The following is a 22,224-nucleotide window of genomic DNA, read 5'->3' on the forward strand; positions in this document are numbered from 1 at the left end:
TCTGAACCAGTAAGTAATGGGCGTGGATATTTACACTTGCTCAACTAGTACAAGTATTTTGCAGGTGAAACGTTACATCACTCTGAAACAGGGAGCGGCCTGTAAATACATACCTTGGGAGACATTGTTCCTGTGGGTTGAATTATGGTTTGGGATTATTCCAAATTCACTTGATGATGTCTGCATGCCAGACACGAGACTCCCAAAGTAAGAGCTCTACTCGGAACTCCTACATGGCAAACGAGCCAAAGGTGGGCAGAGGAAACGTTACAAGGACACCCTCAAAGCCTCCCTGATAAAGTGCAACATCCCCACTGACACTTGGGAGTCCCTGGCCAAAGACCGCCCTAAGTGGAGGAAGTGCATCCGGGAGGGCACTGAGCACCTCGAGTCTCGTCGCCGAGAGCATGCAGAAACCAAGCGCAGGCAGCGGAAGGAGCGTGCGGCAAACCAGTCCCACCCTCCCCTTCCCTCAACCGCTGTCTGTCCCACCTGTGACAGGGACTGTGGCTCTCGTATTGGACTGTTCAGCCACCTGAGAACTCACTTTTAGAGTGGAAGCAAGTCTTCTTCGATTCCGACGGACTGCGTGTGATTGATTGGGTTGAATTATGGGATTATTTGCAAATTCACTTGATGAATTCCCCCCCTGCTAGCTGTAAGAGCTCTTGTGTGTGTCGCTGTCACCTCTGAGTCCGAAGCTTGTGGGTTTCAGTCTCACATTTATGGAACAGGCTCTCTCGGGTGACGGTGGAAGCCATTAGCATTGATTGAGATACAAATGAGATAGATTTCTTTCAGAAAATAAACATTTTGCGATCAGTCATTTTAGATGCGGTGAGTGTGACGTGTTTGGGAGGAACAGGTAGCTTTGGACCTGTTGTTCCCAAGCTCTCCACCTCTGGGGGCTTTCCACGCCTCATGTCTGGGGCTTTTGTAAACCGATTGATCGAGATTGATTGCTGTAATCAGTTAATAACTCCATTATCGTTGTATTATGTGACTGGCAGGATGGTAGAAGGGGGACTGGATGGACCCAGGTCTGTTTTTGACCAACAATTCCTGTGTTCCTATTAGAAATCTTGCAAGCACAGGCCAGAATGGTGCAAAATGGTCTTATTTAGAGTAGGGTCTTTACGTTGAGTTAAATTGTGCTGCGACTGAGGGAGCTCGATGCTGATGTGTTGGACTGAAAAATCGTGCATTTCCATAGCACCTTTCCTGACCTTGGGACATCCCAAAGCGCATTACAACCAACAACATTCTTTGGGGGTGTAGTCACGGTTGCAATGTGGAAAAGGCAGTGGCCAATTCGAGCATAGCAAGATCCCAAGCAAACAGCCATAAGATAAATGACCAAATCAACTTGTTAAAGAAAGAAGGACTTAGAAACATAGAAAATAGGTGCAGGAGTAGGCCATTCGGCCCTTCTAGCCTGCACCGCCATTCAATGAGTTCATGGCTGAACATTCAACTTCAGTACCCCATTCCTGCTTTCTCGCCATACCCCTTGATCCCCCTAGTAGTAAGGACCTCATCTAACTCCTTTTTGAATATATTTAGTGAATTGGCCTCAACAACTTTCTGTGGTAGAGAATTCCACAGGTTCACCACTCTCTGGGTGAAGAAGTTCCTCCGCATCTCGGTCCTAAATGGCTTACCCCTTATCCTTAGACTGTGACCTCTGGTTCTGGACTTCCCCAACATTGGGAACATTCTTCCTGCATCTAACCTGTCTAACCCCGTCAGAATTTTAAATGTTTCTATGAGGTCCCCTCTCATTCTTCCGAACTCCAGTGAATACAAGCCCAGTTGATCCAGTCTTTCTTGATAGGTCAGTCCCGCCATCCCGGGAATCAGTCTGGTGAACCTTCGCTGCACTCCCTCAATAGCAAGAATGTCCTTCCTCAGGTTAGGAGACCAAAACTGTACACAATACTCCAGGTGTGGCCTCACCAATGCCCTGTACAACTGTAGCAACACCTCCCTGCCCCTGTACTCAAATCCCCTTGCTATGAAGGCCAACATGCCATTTGCTTTCTTAACCGCCTGCTGCACCTGCATGCCAACCTTCAATGACTGATGTACCATGACACCCAGGTCCCTTTGCACCTCCCCTTTTCCTAATCTGTCACCATTCAGATAATAGTCTGTCTCTCTGTTTTTACCACCAAAGTGGATAACCTCACATTTATCCACATTATACTTCATCTGCCATGCATTTGCCCACTCACCTAACCTATCCAAGTCGCTCTGCAGCCTCACAGCATCCTCCTCGCAGCTCACACTGCCACCCAACTTAGTGTCATCTTGCATTTATATAGCGCCTTTCACGACCACCGGATGTCTCAAAGCGCTTTACAGCCAATGAAGTACTTTTGGAGTGTAGTCACTGTTGTAATGTAGGAAACGCAGTAGCCAACTTGCGCACAGCAAGCTCCCACACACAGCAATGTGATAATGACCAGATCATCTGTTCTTTTGTTGTTGTGTTGATTGATGGATAAATATTGGCCCCAGGACACAGGGGGATAACTCCCCTGCTGCTCTTCTTCGAAATAGTGCCATGGGATCTTTTACATCCATCTGAGAGGGCAGACAGGGCCTCGGTTTAACGTCTCATCCAAAAGACAGCACCTCTGACAGTGCAGCGCTCCCTCAATACTGCCCCTCCGGCAGTGCGGCGCTCCCTCAGTACTGCCCCTCCAGCAGTGAGGCACTCCCTCAGTACTACCCGTCCAGCAGTGAGGCACTCCCTCAGTACTGCCCCTCCGACAGTGTGGCATTCCCTCAGTACTGCCCCTCCGACAGTGCGGGGCTCCCTCAGCACTACACTGGAGTATCAACTTAGATTTTTGTGCTTAAGTCCCTGGAGTGGGACTTGAACCCACGACCTTCTGACTTAGAGGTGAGAGAGAGAGAGCTGCCCACTGAGCCACAGCTGACACTGACTAGTGATGTTGGTTGAGGGATAAATATTGCCCAGGACACTGGGGAGAACTCCCCTGCTCTTCTTCTACCCTCTCAGGTCGAGGTAAAAGATCCCAGGTCCACTATTTGGAAGAAGAGCAGGGGGAGTTATCCCCGGTGTCCTGGGGCCAATATTTATCCCTCAATCAACACCTTAAAAAAAAAAGATTATCTGGTCATTGCTATTTGTGGGAGCTTGCTGTGCGAAAATTAGCTGCCGGTTTCCTACATTCCAAAAGTACTTGATTGGCTGCGAAGGCTTTGGGACATTGAGTTTGTGAGAGGTGCTATACAAATGTTTTTTTTTTATCCACCTTCAGACCATATCCCTCAACCCCCCCCCCCCCCCTCCTGAGTATCTTTCTAACAGTTCCCCCATACTGAGCTTAGGGGATGTTAAAGCAGGTTTTTGAATATACTCCACCCCCAGTTTTCAACACTTTATGCATATCTGTCTCAGAGGGAGCTTTCTGTGGTGAAAAAGTCAGTTGTGACCGAGTGGGTGAACGAATTGAGTAAAGTCGACTTGCGCCTCTCAACTTTATTTTATTCATTCACGGGGATTGTGGGCTCCGCTGGCAAGGCCGGCATTTATGACCCTCGAGAAGGTGGTGGTGAGCCGACTTCTTAAACCGACTGCAGTCCGTGAGGTGCAGGTGCTCGCACAGTCATCATCAGCATAGGCTCATAGGCAGTCCCTTGGAATCGAGGAAGACTTGCTTCCATTCTAAAAGTGAGTTCTCCGGTGACTGAACAGTCCAATACGGGAACCACAGTCCCTGTCACAGGTGGGCCAGACAGTGGTTGAGGGAAGGGGAGGGTGGGACTGGTTTGCCGCATGCTCCTTCCGCTGCCTGCGCTTGGTTTCTGCACGCTCTCGGCGACGAGACTCGAGGTGTTCAGCGCCCTCCTGGATGCACTTCCTCCACTTAGGGCGGTCTTTGGCCAGGCTCTCCCAGGTGTCAGTGGGGATGTTGCACTTTATCAGGGAGGCTTTGAGGGTGTCCTTGTAACGTTTCCTCTGCCCACCTTCAGCTCGCTTACTGTGAAGGAGTTCCGAGTAGAGCGCTCGTTTTGGGAGTCTCGTGTCTGGCATGCGGACAATGTGGTCTGACCAGTGGAGCTGATCGAGTGTGGTCAGTGCTTCAATACTGGGGATGTTGGCCTGGTTGAGGACGCTAACGTTGGTGCACCTGTCTTCCCAGTGGATTTGCAGGATCTTGCGGAGACATTGCTGGTGGTATTTCTCCAGTGCTTTGAGGTGTCTCCTGTATATGGTCCACGTGTCTGAGCCATACAGGAGGGCGGGTATCACCACTGCCCTGTAGACCATAAGCTTGGTGCCCAATTTGAGATCCTGGTCTTCAAACACTCTCTTCCTCAGGCGACCGAGGGCTGCACTGGCGCACTGGAGGCAGTGTTGGACATCATCGTCGCTGTCTGCCCTTGCTGATAGTAGGCTCCCGAGGTATGGGAAATGGTCCACGTTATCCAAGGCTGTGCCGTGGATTTTGATGATCCCCACACAGTGCTGACTTTATTGTAGCAGTTTGGTACAACTGAGTGTCTTGCTGGGCCATTTCAGAGGGCAGTTCAGAGTCATTGTGGGTCTGGAGTCACATATCGGTCAGACCGGGTAAGGGCGGCAGATTTCCTTCCCTAAAGGGGCATTAGTGACCCAGATGGGTTTTAACGACCATTATGGTCACCTTTTAAAATTACAGATTTATTTAATTAACATTCCCCAGCTGCTGTGGTGGGATGTGAATTTGTGTCTCGCAGATTATTAGTCCTGGTTTCAGGATTACTAGCTGAGTAACAGAACCACTGTACCAGCACTCTGCATATCCCCCCAATGATTGGGTCAATTTATCAGAGCCAGAAATCAAGGTGGGTTTTTTTTTTAAGGGTTAATGTGTGTGTGTAACTTTGGCCGAAATTCAACCCCAGCCTCTGTGAAACCACCCAGGAAGTTGCAGGCGATTGGTTTGGGAGGCACCTGGGCTCCTATTCAAAGACGAGTGACACTGGTTTCAGGAGCAGAGATCCTTTCTGTGTGCTCCGGATTACAGCAGTGGGAGAGGAGCGGCGAGCATCGGCCCCGGTTTGAGAGCGGAAAATAGTCTCTGGCAGGTCAGTCTGTTTGAGTTAGCAATGGGTGTGGAGATGAAGGAAGGGAAGAGAGTCTTGCAGATTTGTCACCAACTGCACCTACCTTGATGCACAAAAAAATCGCGACAGGACAGTGAGAGAATCGCATTTGCAGGAGGCGAAGATGCATTTATATCCTAGCCGGCAGGCGGCGTCTGATTAAAGTTGATTAAACCTTTATTTCACTAATATCTGACTCTGGGCAATTGTTAATTTCTTGAAATACTCATTTCATTACCCGCCCCCGCCTTGTATCAATAATGCACTGCCTTTTAAGCACTATTTAAAAGTTTTTAAAACGTTTTTTAAAAAATTTAAAGTTGTTTAAAAGTGTTGCGATATCAGGAAAGTTGAAGAGGCAGTGGGCACAAGGGCTGGACTAGTTAATGTCAGTACTGAAACTGACGAACCCAACAGGGGAAGTGAATCGAATCTCGGGGATGTACCAACATAGTCACTCAGGCAACAAGCTTTGATAAATTTGCACAAGATTCCTGTCACTAGAATATTCATCCCCTGACGGGCAGGCAAGATGTTCAGTTAAACTGGATGCATTCAGAGATCTCTTAAACCATCGCCCTGTTCCCAATGACTTTCACTATCCCCTGTAATTGGTTAGAAAGTGTTGAGAAAAGGCAGCACTCTCGTCTGAGTCAGGAGATTGTGGGTTCAAGCCCCATTCCAGAGGCTTGAGCACATAATCCAGACTGACACTCCCAGTGCAATGCTGAGGGAGTGCCGCACTATCGGAGGGGCAGTACTGAGGGAGTGCCGCACTGTCGGAGGGGCAGTACTGAGGGAGCGCCGCACTGTCGGAGGGGCAGTGCTGAGGGAGCACCGCACTGTCGGAGGGGCAGTGCTGAGGGAGCGCCGCACTGTCGGAGGGGCAGTACTGAGTGAGTGCCGCACTGTCGGAGGGGCAGTGCTGAGGGAGCTCCGCACTGTCGGAGGGGCGGTGCTGAGGGAGCTCCGCACTGTCGGAGGGGCTGTGCTGGGGAAACGCCGCACTGTTGGAGGGGCAGTACTGAGGGAGCGCCACACTGCCCTCTCAGGTGGACGTAAACGATCCTGCAGCCATTATTTCGAAGAAGAGCAGGGGAGTTATCCCCGGTGTCCTGGCCAATATTACAACAGTGACTACACTTCCAAAGTACTTCATTGGCTGTGACGTGCTTTGGGATGTACTGAAAGGCGGTGTAAATGGAAGCCTTTCTTTCTCTGGAATCGCTTTGGGTGAATGTGCAACACACAGTGCTGTTGGCAACGCACGGGTCATAATCGCAGCAATCAGGGTGAGGCAGGATGGCTTCGACTGGGAAATACAAACAGTAAATACTGGAAATACCCAGCAGGTCAGGCAGTATCTATGGAGAGAGAAACAGAGTTAACGTTTCACGTCGATGACCTTTCATCAGATAAAAGAAGTAGTTAGAGATGTAACAGGTTTTAAGTGAGTGTAGGGGCAGGGAAAGGAGACAAAAGAACAAAAGGGAAGGTCTGTGATAGGGTGGAGGGCCTCTGACATCTCACCCGTGGTTGTTCCTTATTTATGAATAGAAGGGGTAACGTTTGCAAGGCCACTGATTCCAATGTAGGCACTTTTTAGTTAAAATATCCCAAGGCATTCACAGGAGCATTATCAAACAAAATTTGACACTGAGCCATATAAGGATATTAGGACAGGTGACCAAAAGCCCGGTCAAAGAGGTAGGTTTTAGAGAGTCTTAAAGGAGGAAAGAGATAGCGAAGCGGAGAGGTTTAGGGAGGGAGTTTAGGAGCTTAGCGCTGCACTGTCGGAGAGGCAGTACTGAGGGAGTGCCGCACTGTCGGAGGGGCGGTGCTGAGGGAGTGCCGCACTGTCGGAGGGGCAGTACTGAGGGAGCGCCGCACTGTCGGAGGGGCAGTACTGAGGGAGCTCCGCACTGTCGGAGGGGCAGTACTGAGGGAGCGCCGCACTGTCGGAGGGGCAGTACTGAGGGAGCGCCGCACTGTCGGAGGGACGGTGCTGAGGGAGCACCACACTGTCGGAGGGGCAATACTTAGATCACCCCAACCTCTGTCATTGAGCTGCAGTATGCAGACGACACCCGGGCCTGCACACATTCAGAGGCTGAACTCCAGGATATAGTCAATGTATTCGCTGAGACATATGAAAGCATAGGCCTTATGCTTAACATCCGTAAGACAAAGGTCCTCCACCAGCCCATCACCGCACAGCACTGACCCCCAGTCATCAAGATCCACGGCGCGGCCCTGGACAACGTGGACCATTTCCCATATCTCGGGAGATATGGGAGACATTGATGCGGAGATTCAACACCGCCTCCAGTGCGCCAGTGCAGCCTTCGGCCGCCTGAGGAAAAGAGTGTTTGAAGACCAGGCCCTCAAATCTACCACCAAGCTCATGGTCTACAGGGCTGTAGTGATACCCACCCTCCTGTATGGCTCAGAGACATGGACCATGTACAGTAGACACCTCAAGTTGCTGGAGATATATCACCAACGATGTCTCCGCAAGATCTTGCAAATCCCCTGGGAGGACAGACGCACCAACATCAGTGTCCTCGACCAGGCTAACATCCCCAGCATTGAAGCACTGACCACACTCGATCAGCTTTGCTGGACAGACCACATAGTATGCATGCCAGATACGAGACTCCCTCAGCAAGTGCTTTATGTGGAGCTCCTTCATGGTAAACGAGCCAAAGTAGGACAGCGGAAACGTTATAAGGACACCCTCAAAGCCTCCCTGGTAAAGTGCGACATCACCACTGACACCTGGGAGACCCTGGCCACAGATCGCCCGAGGTGGAGAAAGCGCAGGCAGCGGAAGGAGCACGCGGCAAACCAGTCCCACCGACCCCTTCCCTCGACGTATGTCTGTCCCACCTGTAACATGGTCTGTGGCTCTCGTATCCGACTGTTCAGCCATCAAAGGACTCACATTGGGAGTGGAAGCAAGCCCCTCCTCGATCCCGAGGGACTGCCTCTGATGGTGATTGAGGGAGCGCCGCACTGTCGGAGGGGCAGTACTGAGGGAGCGCCGCACTGTCGGAGGGGCAGTACTGAGGGAGCGCCGCACTGTCGGAGGGGCAGTACTGAGGGAGCACCGCACTGTCGGAGGGGCAGTACTGAGGGAGCGCCGCACTGTCGGAGGGGCAGTACTGAGGGAGCTCCGCACTGTCGGAGGGGCAGTACTGAGGGAGCGCCGCACTGTCGGAGGGGCAGTACTGAGGGAGCTCCGCACTGTCGGAGGGGCAGTACTGAGGGAGCGCCGCACTGTCGGAGGGGCAGTACTGAGGGAGCTCCGCACTGTCGGAGGGGCAGTACTGAGGAAGCGCCGCACTGTCGGAGGGGCAGTACTGAGGGAGCTCCGCACTGTCGGAGGGGCAGTACTGAGGGAGCGCCGCACTGTCGGAGGGGCAGTACTGAGGGAGCTCCGCACTGTCGGAGGGGCAGTACTGAGGAAGCGCCGCACTGTCGGAGGGGCAGTACTGAGGGAGTGCCGCACTGTGGGAGGGGCGGTACTGAGGGAGCGCCGCACTGTCGGAGGTGCCGTCTTTCAGATGAGACGTTAAACCGAGGCCCTGAGGCACTCTCAGGTGGATGTTTTATAACGCTCCCCCCCCACCCCCGCCTACCAACTTGCCAAATCTGATATGGGGGCGCAAGACTGATTGAGATCCACACAAAGTATACATTCCCTCTGCAATATGCCTCTTTCTGTGAATCGGCAGCGTGCAGACAGAGAGGGGTTAAGCCCCAGCAGTCAGTGTGGGAGAAGGATGTAGATCCTGTTTGTTTTGCGAGGGAGATACACTTTGGTTTGTTTGAGGCAGCACTGGGTCAGCAAAACTGCCCCACCCAGTGGCCCTATCGCCATGGGGGGGGCTCAGGGCCCGGGATGGGGGGTTTCCGGGATATGATGGGGAGGCGGGCGGGGTTGGGGGTAAGGTGGGTGAGTGGATGGGATTGAGGGATATGGTGGGGAGGTGGGGTCGGGGGATATGGTGGGGAGGTGGGGTCGGGGGATATGGTGGGGAGGTGGGGTCGGGGGACACGGTGGGGAGATTGGGTTGGGGGATATGGTGGGGAGGTGGGGTCGGGGGATATGGTGGGGAGGTGGGGTCGGGGGATATGGTGGGGAGGTGGGGTCGGGGGACATGGTGGGGAGGTGGGGTCGGGGGATATGGTGGGTGATGGGGAGGTGGATGAGGTTGGGGATGTGATGGGGTTGGTGGGGAGGTGAGGTTGGGGGATATGGTGGGGAGGTGGGGTCGGGGGATATGGTGGGTGATGGGGAGGTGGATGAGGTTGGGGATGTGATGGGGTTGGTGGGGAGGTGGGGTCGGGGGATATGGTGGGGAGGTGGGGTCGGGGGATATGGTGGGGAGGTGGGGTCGGGGGACACGGTGGGAAGGTGGGGTCGGGGGATATGGTGGGGAGGTGGGGTCGGGGGACATGGTGGGGAGGTGGGGTCGGGGGACACGGTGGGGAGGTGGGGTCGGGGGATATGGTGGGTGATGGGGAGGTGGATGAGGTTGGGGATGTGATGGGGTTGCTGGGGAGGTGAGGTTGGGGGATATGATGGGGTTGGTGGGGAGGTGGGGTTGGGGGATAAGGTGGGGGGCCGGTTGAAGTTATGGTGAGTGTGGGTGTGAGCTGCAATTGGCCCATTAGGAATGAATGAGCATGTTGAATCTAATGACCTTTTTCTGCTTTCTGAAAATGATCACCTTCTCCCTGGGGCCGTGTGAGGTGGTGAGGAGGCTGGTGTTTAAAGGCCCGTGCCTTCATACCTGGAACACCCACAGCTCATCAAACTACCCAAACCGGTAATCAAGAGGCACGTTTGCCAATTCACTGACATTCCTGTGACTCACCGATCGCAATTACATTCTTCTGATAGTTTTAGTTACGACACAGAGAGAAATGTGTCGACATATTTGTTTACGGGACCTCCTTTGTGGGGGGCGGTGGGAGGTTGGATCAGCCAGGTTATCCGCTACTAACGGCTGACCAGCGACTCCTGCTGGCGGCGGTGGGCACTGCCAGCGGTGCCCGTATCTCAGGGATGAGGTTAAACAAAAGATGGCGGCGGTTTCCCTGGGCCAGGGCGGCAGAGGTTCGGTGTTTGTGGCTGGGTGGTGGGCGAGGGCAGGAGCTGACTCGGCTGTGGTGCCCTCCTTGGCCAAATAGCCCACGCTCGCCAACTTGGCTCAGACCTGAAGGATGGCTCTTTTGGTGTGATATAGACAGGGTTGCGATTATGTGTAAAGACTCACACTCGCTTTAGGCAGCATGAAATCAACACCTTCGGGGGAGAGCAGGCTGATCAGAGAAAGGGGTCATCGATGTTTAACTCGGGCAGACGCTGGAGGAGATCTCGCAGCCTGTTTAGCACCATGTTCAATACAGAGAGGTGTTTAACACCAACCCTACCGATACTGACACACTCCCGCGGACCCCCTGTAAATACTGACACACTCCCCGGGGACCCCCCTGTAAATACTGACACACTCCCGGGGAATCCCTGTAAATACTGACACACTCCCCGGGGACCCCCTGTAAATACTGACACACTCCCCGGGACCCCCTGTAAATACTGACACACTCCCGGGGACCCCCTGTAAATACTGACACACTCCCCGGGGACCCCCCTGTAAATACTGACACACTCCCCGGGGACCCCCCTGTAAATACTGACACACTCCCGGGGACCCCCCTGTAAATACTGACACACTCCCGGGGACCCCTTGTAAATACTGACACAATCCCGGGGACCCCCTGTAAATACTGATGCACTCCCTGGGGATCCCCTGTAAATACTGACACACTCCCGGGGACCCCCTGTAAATACTGACACACTCCCCGGGACCCCCTGTAAATACTGACACACTCCCGGGGACCCCCTGTAAATACTGACACACTCCCCGGGGACCCCCCTGTAAATACTGACACACTCCCCAGGGACCCCCCTGTAAATACTGACACACTCCCCGGGGACCCCCCTGTAAATACTGACACACTCCCGGGGAATCCCTGTAAATACTGACACACTCCCCGGGGACCCCCTGTAAATACTGACACACTCCCGGCGACCCCCTGTAAATACTGACACACTCCCGGGGACCCCCTGTAAATACTGACACACTCCCCGGGGACCCCCTGTAAATACTGACACACTCCCGGCGACCCCCCTGTAAATACTGACACACTCCCGGGGACCCCCACGGCGCCCAGTCTGAAAACCTATTGAGTGCCCGTGGCTAATTTCTCGCACTGTGTTTTCCAGGCTTGCGACCTCGGCAGATATCGCCGTCGATTGTAAAATGCCGTGGCGGGTCAGCCAGTTCCAGGACCAGAATTACCGGGCACTGCGGAAAGGGTGTCTGCGGGAGAAGGTACTGTTCGAGGACCCACTTTTCCCCATCACTGATGATTCCATCTACTACAACCGGTCCCCCACTGGGGCCATCGAATGGAAACGACCGAGTGTAAGTCGCGAGGGTTAACCGGTTTGTTCTCGAGTCCGCCTTGTATTGTAAACTAACGTCGGGACAGGAGGAGGCCATTCAGCCCCTCGAGCCCGTTCCGCCATTCAATCAGATCGCAGCTGATCTGCGACCTAACTCCATCCACCCGCCTTAGTTCCATAACCCTTAATACCCTTACCCAGCAAATTTTCAATTGACTCTTCCCTCTCATCCCGCCCCCCCCCACAGCCTCGACAGCATTTTGGGGGGGGGAGAGAGTTCTAGATTTGCACTCCTCTTTGTGTGAAGAGGTACTTCCCGACATCTAGGGGGATAGAATTGAAAAGTAGGTAAATTATGCTGAACTTGTATGGAACCTTGGTTAGACCGCACGTGGAGCACTGCGTATAGTTCTGGTCACCATATTATAAAAAGGATATAGAGGCACTGGAGAGGGTGCAGAGATTTACAAGGGTGATACCAGAAATGCGAGGGTATACATATCAGGAAAGGATGAACAGGCTGGGTCTCTTTTCCCTAGATAAGAGAAGGCTGAGGGGTGAGCTAATAGAGGTCTGTAAAATGATGAAAGGTTTTGATGGAGTGGATACAGAGAGAATGTTTCCACTTGTGGGGAAGAGCATAACTAGAGGCCATCAATATCAGATAGTCACCCAGAAATCCAACGGGGAATTCAGGAGAAACTTCTTTACCCAGAGAGCGGTGAGAATGTGGGACTTGCTGCCACAGGGAGGGGTTGAGGCGAATAGTATCGATGTACTTAAGGGGAAGCTGGACAAGTATATGGGGGAGAAGGGAATAGAGGGTTATGCTGATAGAGTTAGATGGGGAAAGACAGGAGGAGGCTCAAGTGGAGCATAAAGTGGACTGGTTGGGCCGAACGGCCTGTTTTTGGGCCGTATATCCCGTCTAACCCGATGTAAACCCCTGAACGGCCTGGCTCTAATTTGAAGGTTACACCCCCGGTTCTGGTTTCCCCCCACCAGAGGAAATGATTTTCTCTATCTCCCCGATCGAATCCTTTCGTTATCTTAAAAACCTCAATTAGATCACCCCTTAACACAAGCCCAGTCTGTGCGACCTGTCCTGGTCATTTAACCCTTCCCGCCCTGGGTAGCAGTCCGGGGAATCTGCCCTGCTGTCACTCCGAGATCGATATGTCCTCCCCCTGAGGGGCGGGGCCCAAGACTGGACGCAGTTACTGCACACGGGGTCTGACCCGAGCTTTATACAAACTGTGCCAGTGCTGACCTGACCCTCTCCAATAGCACCAAGGTCCAGTGGTAATTCTCCAGCCCGGTGTGAGGCCGAACTACACTCACCAGGACCACCTCTGGCTCGAGATCCCGCCCCCGACACCACCACAATCTGTGCTGAGATTGTCGATCTCACCCTGCCTCTGTGTGCCCGGGGTTAGAGAGGGCACAGTCAGCCCATTCCTCGTCCCGATACCGTCGGGCGAAGGCTTCCACAGTCAAACATCCGGTCGCCGTTCGCTTATTGGGCTCGCCACCTGAGGAGGCTGCTCGGGTGAGGTGATGGAGGGCAGTCACAGTGCTGGGCGAGAGAGGGGCCGAAAGGCCTCGTCCTGTTCCTACATTTCCTGAATTGGGATTGGTCTGCTGGGGTTATATTTAGCGATGGGGCTCTGCCTGTCTCAGTGGGTTATTATTAAACCAGAGAGAGTGTGTGTGTGTGTGTGTATGTGTTTGACATTCTGCTCATGATGGAGAGGCTGCAGGTCATGTTTGTGACTCAGTCGGTTTAGGACGGAGCCTCACATCAGACCCTTGGGTTGGTCACAGTGGTGTTCCCAAAACTATCAGCTGCCCGTCGCTGGGGTCTCTCTCAGTCCCACCTGGGCTGCAGTCACCGCCGGAGATATGTGAAACCATCGCCTGGACACAACTCAGAGTTAAGCTGCTCTGTCCCACCCCGCCCCCTCCCCCCTCACTTAGCCCCATGGATGCCTTTCTACACTTTCCCACATTACAACAGTGACTACACAACAACTGTACATCTCTGTCTGGAGTAAAAATAAAATGGGGAAGGTGGCTCAACCGTGGCTAACAAGGGAAATTAAGGATCGTGTTAAATCCAAGGAAGAGGCATATTAATTGGCCAGAAAAAGCAACAAACCTGAGGACTGGGAGAAAGTTAGAATACAGCAGATGAGGACAAAGGGTTTAATTAGGAGGGGGGAAATAGAGTATGAGAGGAAGCTTGCTGGGAACATAAAAACTGACTGCAAAAGCTTCTATAGATATGTGAAGAGAAAAAGATTAGTGAAGACAAACGTAGGTCCCTTGCAGTCAGATTGAGGTGAATTTATAATGGGGAACAAAGAAATGGCAGACCAATTGAACAAATACTTGGTTCTGTCTTCACGAAGGAAGACACAAATAACCTTCCGGAAATACTAGGGGACCGAGGGTCCAGTGAGAAGGAGGAACTGAAGGAAATCCTTATTCGGCGGGAAATTGTGTTAGGGAAATTGATGGGAATGAAGGCCGATAAATCCCCGGGGCCTGATAGTCTGCAACCAGAGTACTTAAGCAAGTGGCCCTAGAAATAGTGGATGCATTGGTGATCATTTTCCAACAGTCTATTGACTCTGGATCAGTTCCTATGGACTGGAGGGTAGCTAATGTAACACCACTTTTTAAAAAAGGAAGGAGAGAGAAAACGGGTAATTATAGACCGGTTAGCCTGACATCAGTAGTGGGGAAAATGTTGGAATCAATTATTAAAGATGAAATAGCAGTGCATTTGGAAAGCAGTGACAGGATTGGTCCAAGTCAGCATGGATTTAGGAAAGGGAAATCATATTTGACAAATCTTCTGGAATTTTTTGAGGATGTAACTAGTAGAGTGGACAAGGGAGAACCAGTGGATATGGTGTATTTGGACTTTCAAAAGGCTTTCAACAAGGTCCCACAAAATAGATTGGTGTGTAAAATTAAAGCACATGGTATTGGGGGTAATGTACTGGAGAACTGGTTGACAGACAGGAAGCAGAGAGTCGGGATAAACGGGTCCTTTTCAGAATGGCAGGCAGTGACTAGTGGGGTGCCGCAGGGCTCAGTGCTGGGACCCCAGCTATTTACAATATATATTAATGATTTAGATAAAGGAATTGAGTGTTAAATCTCCAAGTTTGCAGATGACACTAAACTGGGTGGTGGTATGAACTGTGAGGGGGACGCTAAGAGGCTGCAGGGTGACTTGGACAGGTTAGGTGAGTGAGCAAATGCATGGCAGATGCAGTATAATGTGGATAAATGTGAGGTTATCCACTCTGGGGGCAAAAACGCGAAGACAGAATATTATCTGAATGGCGACAGATTAGGAAAAGGGGAGGTGCAACGAGACCTGGGGGCAATGGTACATCAGTCATTGAAGTTTGGCATGCAGGTACAGCAGGCGGTGAAGAAGGTAAATGGTATGTTGGCCTTCATAGCGAGGGGATTTGAGTATAGGAGCAGGGAGGTCTTACTGCAGTTGCACAGGGCCTTGGTGAGGCCTCACCTGGAATATTGTGTTCAGTTTTGGTCTCCTAATCTGTGGAAGGACGTTCTTGCTATTGAGGGAGTGCAGTGAAGATTCAGCAGACTGATTCCCGGGATGGCAGGACTGACATATGAGGAGAGACTGGATCGACTGGGGCTATATTCACTGGAGTTTGGAAGGAAGAGAGGGGATCTGATAGAAACATATAAAATTCTGACAGGACTGGACAGGTTAGATGCAGGAAGAATGTTCCCGATGTTGGGGAAGTCCAGAACCAGGGGACACAGTATAAGGATAAGGGATAAGCCATTTAGGACTGAGATGAGGAGAGACTTCTTCATTCAGAGAGTTGTTAACCTGTGGAATTCTCTTCCGCAGAGAGTTGTTGAGGCCAGTTCATTGGATATATTCAAGAGGGAGTTAGATATGGCCCCACGGCTAAAGGGATCAAGGGGTATGGAGAGAAAGCAGGAAAGGGGTACTGAGGGAATGATCAGCCATGATCTTATTGAATGGTGGTGCAGGCTCGAAGGGCCGAATGGCCTACTCCTGCACCTAGTTTCTATGTTTCTGTGGAGTCGGGGGTGGCGGGGTTGGAATTCCAGAACAAGGGGCATAACTTAAAATTAGAGTTCAGGGGTGATGTCAGGAAGCACTTCTTCACACAAAGGGCAGTGGGAATCTGGAACACTCTGCCCCAAACAGCCGTTGAGGTCGGGAGTCAATTGGAAATTTAAAGAGTGAGATTAATAAATTTTTGCTGGGTAAGGGTATTAGGATTACAAAACCAAGGCGGGTAGATGGAACTAAAATACAGTTCAGCCACGATCTAATTGAATGGCGGAACAGGCTCGAGGGGCTGAATGGCCTCCCCGTGTTCCTAGGTTAAATGCAAATTTAACTATCTATATATGATATCAAGAATCTTTTGTGTGTTTATTTCCTCTCCGAAAACTTCACTTCCTGTTGTCGTGCTTTTTTATTTGCTCTTTTTAATATCAACATTTATAATTTGCAAATTCCTAAACCATCAGTCGCAACAGCTATTCCCTAAGTAAACACCTCTGGGTGGTGCTGTAGTTGCGAGCTGCATCATCATAATCATCATAGGCAATCCCTCGGAATCGAGGAAGACTTGCTCCCACTCTAAAAGTGAGTCCTTAGGTGGTTGAACAGTCCAACACGGGAACCACAGTTCCTGTCACAGGTGGGACAGACAGTGGTTGAGGGAAGGGAAGGGTGGGACAGGTTTGCCGCATGCTCCTTCCGCTGCCTGCACTTGGTTTCTGCATGCTCTCGGCGATGAGACTCGAGGTACTTAGCGCCCTCCCGGATGCTCTTCCTCCACTTCGGGCGGTCTTTGAACAGCGACTCCCAGGTGTCAGTGGGGATGTTGCATTTTATCAGGGAGGCTTTGAGGGTGTCCCTGTAACGTTTCCTCTGCCCACATTTGGCTCGTTTGCCATGAAGGAGCTCCGAGTAGAGCGCTTGCTTTGGGAGTCTCATGTCAGGCAGGCAGAACAATGTGGCCCGCACAGCGGAGCTGGTCGAGTGTGGTCAGTGCTTCGATGCTGGGGATGTTGGCCTGAACGAGGACACTGATGTTGGTGCGTCTGTTCTCCCAGGGGATTTGTAGGATCTTGCGGTGACATCGTTGGTGGTATTTCTCCAGCGACTTGAGGTGTCTACTGTACATGGTTCATGTCTCTGAGCCATACAGGCGGGCGGGTATTACTACAGCCCTGTACACCATGAGCTTGGTGGTAGATTTGAGGGCCTGGTCTTCAAACACACTTTTCCTCAGGCGGCCGAAGGCTGCACTGGAGACGATGTTGAATCTCGGCGTCAATGTCTGCCCTTGTTGATAAAAGGCTCCTGAGGTATGGGAAATGGTCCACGTTGTCCAGGGCCGCGCCGTGGATCTTGATGACTGGGGGGCAGTGCTGTGCAGTGAGGACAGGCTGGTGGAGGACCTTTATCTTACGGATGTTTAGCGTAAGGCCCATGCTTTCGTACGCCTCAGTAAATGTGTCTCCATCAGGTGGTGCTGTAATTGCGAGCTACAGCCATCAGGTGGCGCTGTAGTCACACATTACAGCCACTAGGTGGCGGTGTGACCCCACTGCTATGCTCTCGCACCGAGCAATGCCGAGCTGTCGGAGGGGCAGTGCTGAGGGAGCGCCGCGGTGTCTGAGGGAGCGCCGCACTGTCGGAGGGGCAGCGCTGAGGGAGTGCCGCGCTGTCGGAGGGGCCGTCTTTCAGATGAGACGATAACCCGAGACATCGTTTATTCTTGGTGGTTGTAAATAATCCCACGGCTGTTATTCTGAAGAAGATCCGGGGAGTCTTGGCCAGTATCCACTTTAACCACTAAAAGCATTTGACTTGGTCATTATCACATTGCTGTGTGTGGGAGCTTGCTGTGCACAAATTGGCTGCCGCGTTTCCTACATTACAACAGTGACTACACTTGAGCTGTCATTGGCTGTAAAGCAGTTTGGGACGTCCTGAGACGCTATATAAATGCAAGTCCTTTCTTTCTATATTCCGGGGACCCTGGTCGGGTCTCCACCCTGAACGCCCGTGACCCTTGACTTTGTTGTTCCCGCAGGAGCTCTGCACGGACCCGCGGCTGTTTGTGGACGGGATCAGCTCACGGGATCTGAACCAGGGGAGCCTGGGGAACTGCTGGTTCGTGGCCGCGTGTTCGTGTCTGGCGACGGAGCGGTCTCTATGGACAAAGGTCTGGAACTTTCCATCTCTGCCGCCTGAGGGTGGAGGGGAGGGTGGGTTATGGATGTACCGCTGTCAATCACCTCACTGCGTACAGATGGCGGAAAAATAGGATTCCCGCAACACCAAAGGACAATTGAGGATAAGACGAGGCGAGACTGTGTTGTCCGTGTACAAGACCTTAGTTGGGCTGCACTTGGAACACTCTGTCCAGTTTTGGTCTCCTCACAGGGTGGGTGATATTGAGGCTCTGGAAAGGGTGCAGAAGAGGGCCACTAGACTAATTCTCAGTCGAAAGCAGCTTAGTTATCAAGACAGGTAAATAGAGTTGGGACTCTATACGTTAGAGCAGCGTAGACTGAGCGGGGATCTGATTGAGGTTTATAAGATAATGAAGGGAATGTTCCAGCTGACCATTTATTTCAGTTAAATAGGTTAGGCAGCACCAGGGGGCACACATTTAAGTTGCATAGGACTAAATATCAGGAGGATTTACTCTGTATCTAACCCGTGCTGTACCTGCCCTGGGGGTGTTTTATGGGACAGTGGAGAGGGAGCTTTACTCTGCATCGAACCTTGTGCTGTACCTGCCCTGGGAGTGTTTGATTTGTACAGTGTAGAGGGAGCTTTACTCTGTATCTAACCCGTGCTGTACCTGCCCTGGGAGTGTTTGATGGGACAGTGTAGAGGGAGCTTTACTCTGTATCTAACCCGTGCTGTACCTGCCCTGGGAGTGTTTGATGGGACAGTGTAGAGGGAGCTTTACTCTGTATCTAATCGGAGCAGGAAACATTTGTTATTTATTTCTTCTTTGCTGTTTGAGTTTTGTGGGTGGGATTGTTGGGAAAGGGCGGGTCTTGGGCTGTTGCCTCATTGGTGGATAAATCCTAATTCGGAACCCCGCAATCGATTGTTATCACACGCGAGCATAAAGGGCAGTAAAAGCCCAACTGGTCCATTCAGCCCGGTCCGCAACATAATGGCTGGAGCATTGTGACTAAATCCTTATACTCCCCTACCCCCCTGCCACCATGTGATCTCCTGGGAGAGCCCAAATAAACCCCAACGCAGAGAAGTGTGAAGTGATACATTTGGGTAGGAAGAACAAGGAGAGGCAATACAAACTAAAGGCTGCAATCCTAAAGGGGGTGCATGAACAGAGAGACCTGGGGGTATATGGGCACACATTGTTGAAGGTGGCAGGGCAGGTTGAGAAAGTGGTTAAAACACACACAGGATCCTGGGCTTCATAAATCGAGGCATAAAGTACAAAAGCCAGGACGTTATGATGAACCTGTATAAAACACTGGTCCAGCCTCAACTGGAGTATTGTGTCCAATTCTGGGCACCGCACTGGAGGAAGGATGTGAAGGCCTTAGAGAGGGTACAGAAAAGATTTTCGAGAATGGTTCCAGGGATGAGGGACTTCAGTGACGTGGATAGACTGGAGAAGCTGGGGTTGTTCTCCTCGGAGCAGAGAAGGTTGAGAGGAGATTTGATCGAGATGTTCAAAATCATGAGGGGTCTGGACAGAGTAGATCGAGAGAAACTGTTCCCATTGGTGGAAGGGTCAGGAACCAGAGGGACACAGATTTAAGGCGATTGGCAGAAGAACCAAAGGCGACTCGAGGAAAAACCTATTCACGCAGCGAGTGGTTAGGATCTGGAATGTGCTGCCTGAGAGGGTGGTGGAGGCAGACTCAATCGTGGCTTTCAAAAGGGAGTTGGATAAATACCTGAAGGGCTACGGGGAAAGGGTGGGGGAGTGGGACTGGCTGAGGGGCTCTTGCAGAGAGCCGGCACGGGCTTGATGGGCCGAATGGCCTCCTTCTGTGCTGTAACCATTCTATGGATCGCTAGCTGGCTTCAAGACAGAAAGCCAAGAGTAGGGGTAAAGGGCAGCTATTCACAGGGGCCGAAGGTGGGCAGTGGTGTTCCACAAGGATCAGTGCTGGGACCACTGTTGTTCACAATTTATATTAACGATTTAGACTTTGGAATTAAAAACACAATTTCTCAATTTGCGGATGCCCCCAAATTGAGGGGGTGGGGGTTGGGGGGGGTGATCGTCAATACTGAGGAGGACTGCACCAAATTACAGGGGGACATTAATTAACTTGCAGAATGGGCATAGAATTGGCAAATGAAGTTCAACACAGATAAATGTGAGGTATTACATTTTGTAATAGAGGTCTTTAAAATTACGAAAGGTTTTGATAGAGTGGATACAGGGAGAATGGGCTCAAGTTTCGGACTCTCGCTAGAACGGCTCACATCGGAGAGGCCCGCCTAATTTGTAGAATAAAATTTGCACCGAATACTTACCTGCCGATTCTCCGATAGGTGTTGGCCTATTTCCACCGCAGTGCGGTGCAGCAGGAGCTGCTGGGGGTGGAGCTGCAGCCCGGCGGCAAAAACAGTGCCGGCAGCTGTGCGCATGTGCAGCGGCTCCTGGCCCTCCCAGCGCGTCCCATCTCCGAGGCGACAAGCCGCACCCAGGCCGAAGGGACGTCGCCCCTATCCCGGGCCGAGTGGCCTGACGCATCTTACCTTGTCGGCGGGGCCTGCCCGAAGTCCTCGGCGGGCCTGGCTTCGTCATCTCCTCCCTCCCCCACCCTCTCTTCTCTCCCCCACCCTCTCTCCCCCCTCCCTCACTCTCTCCCCCCTCCCTCCCTCTCTCCCCCCCCCTCCCTCCCTCTCCCACCTCCCTCCCTCTCCCACCTCCCTCCCCCCCTCCCTCCCTCCCTCCCTCTCTCCCCCCCTCCCTCTCTCCCCCCTCCCTCCCTCTCTCCCCCCTATCTCTCTCTCTCCCCCCTCCCTCCCTCTCTCTCTCCCCCCTCCCTCCCTCTCTCCCCTACCTCTCTCTCTCCCCCCTCCCTCCCTCTCTCTCTCCCCCTCCCTCCCTCTCTCCCCCCTCCCTCCCTCTCTCCCCTTACCTCTCTCTCCTCCCACCCTCTCTTCTCTCCCCCCTCCCTCCCTCTCTCCCCCCTCCCTCTCTCTCTCTCCCCCCTCCCTCTCTCTCTCTCTCCCCCCTCCCTCCCTCCCTCTCCCCCCCTCCCCCTCCCTCTCTCCCCCCTCTCCCTCCCTTTCTCCCCCCTCCCTCTCTCCCCTCCCTCTCTCTCTCCCCCCTCCCTCTCTCTCTCCCGCCCTCCCTCTCTCTCTCTCTCCCTCTCCCCCTCCCTCTTTCTCTCTCTCACCCTCCCTCTCTCTCCCCCTCCCTCCCTCTCCCCCTCCCTCCCTCTCTCTCCCCCCTCCCCCTCTCTCTCCTGCCTCCCCCTCTCTCTCCTGCCCCCCCTCTCTCTCTCCTGGCCCCCCTCTCTCTCTCTCTCCCCCTCCCTCTCTCTCCCTCCCTCTCCCCCCTCCCCCCCCTCCCTCTCCCCCCCCGCCCCCTCGCTTCTCCCCAGTGTTGCAGTAGGTGAGTAGAAATAATGTTTTTATTTATTGAATGATTTTTTATTATTTTTTAAATTATTAAAAACATTTTTTTTGATTGATTTATTGATCATTTATTATTGATGATGGCTCTTTATTTTTAAAAGTGATGTGTTTAATGTTTGTAAACTCCCCCCCCCCCCCCAATCTCTCGATCCCTACGCCTGATTTCTAAGTGTAGGCAAGGTTTTTCTGAGCGTAGAAAAATCTACACTTACTCCATTCTAAGTTAGTTTGGAGTAAGTTTTCGCTGCCTAAACTTGCAAAACAGGCGTAAGTGGCTGGATACGCCCCCTTTTGGAAAAGAAAATCTAAAATGAAACTATTCTAACTGACTAGAACTGGAGCAAACTAAATGCCGAGAATTGCAATTTCTAAGATACTCCATTCTAAACTAGTTGCTCCAAAAAAATAGGAGCGACTCAGTCCGAAACTTGACCCCAATGTTTCCACTTGTGAGGAAGAGCATAACTAGAGGCCATCAATATCAGATAGTCACCCAGAAATCCAACGGGGAATTCAGGAGAAACTTCTTTACCCAGAGAGGGGTGAGAATGTGGAACTCGCTGCCACAGGGAGGGGTTGAAGCGAATAGTATCGATGTATTTAAGGGGAAGCTGGACAAGCATATGGGGGAGAAGGGAATAGAGGGTTATGCTGATAGATTTAGATGGGGAAAGACGGGAGGAGGCTCGAGTGGAGCATAAACGCCGGCCTGGACAGGTTGGGCCGAACGGCCTGTGTCTGTGCTGTATATCCCGTGTAATCCATGATTCTATGAAACCCCAGGACCAATCAGGGAAACGATATTCTGGAAAACTCCTCTCCGATCCCCTCAGGTGATGGATAGCAGTCCAGGGGAACCGGGAGCTCCAGACAGCCAGATGTATCAGTATGGAATATATGGGAATACCGAGGATCCAGGATTGAA

At 52.2% G+C, this 22,224-nt stretch overlaps 1 protein-coding gene across 1 annotated transcript in view; it reads left to right on the forward strand.

The window, feature by feature from the left end:
• Positions 1-4,994: 4,994 nt before the first annotated feature.
• The window catches only part of LOC139232731 (calpain-5-like), a 44,062-nt gene continuing 26,832 nt past the window's right edge, over positions 4,995-22,224 (forward strand). Inside the window, exons 1-3 of the mRNA XM_070863239.1 lie at positions 4,995-5,103; positions 11,417-11,618; positions 17,740-17,871. Of these exons, the coding sequence (XP_070719340.1) occupies positions 11,454-11,618; positions 17,740-17,871 (297 nt within the window). The 5' untranslated portion in view covers positions 4,995-5,103; positions 11,417-11,453. The remainder of the gene's footprint in view (positions 5,104-11,416; positions 11,619-17,739; positions 17,872-22,224) is intronic.

The sequence above is a fragment of the Pristiophorus japonicus genome, chromosome 20 (assembly GCF_044704955.1).
Source record: "Pristiophorus japonicus isolate sPriJap1 chromosome 20, sPriJap1.hap1, whole genome shotgun sequence".
Taxonomy (NCBI): Eukaryota; Metazoa; Chordata; class Chondrichthyes; family Pristiophoridae; genus Pristiophorus; species Pristiophorus japonicus.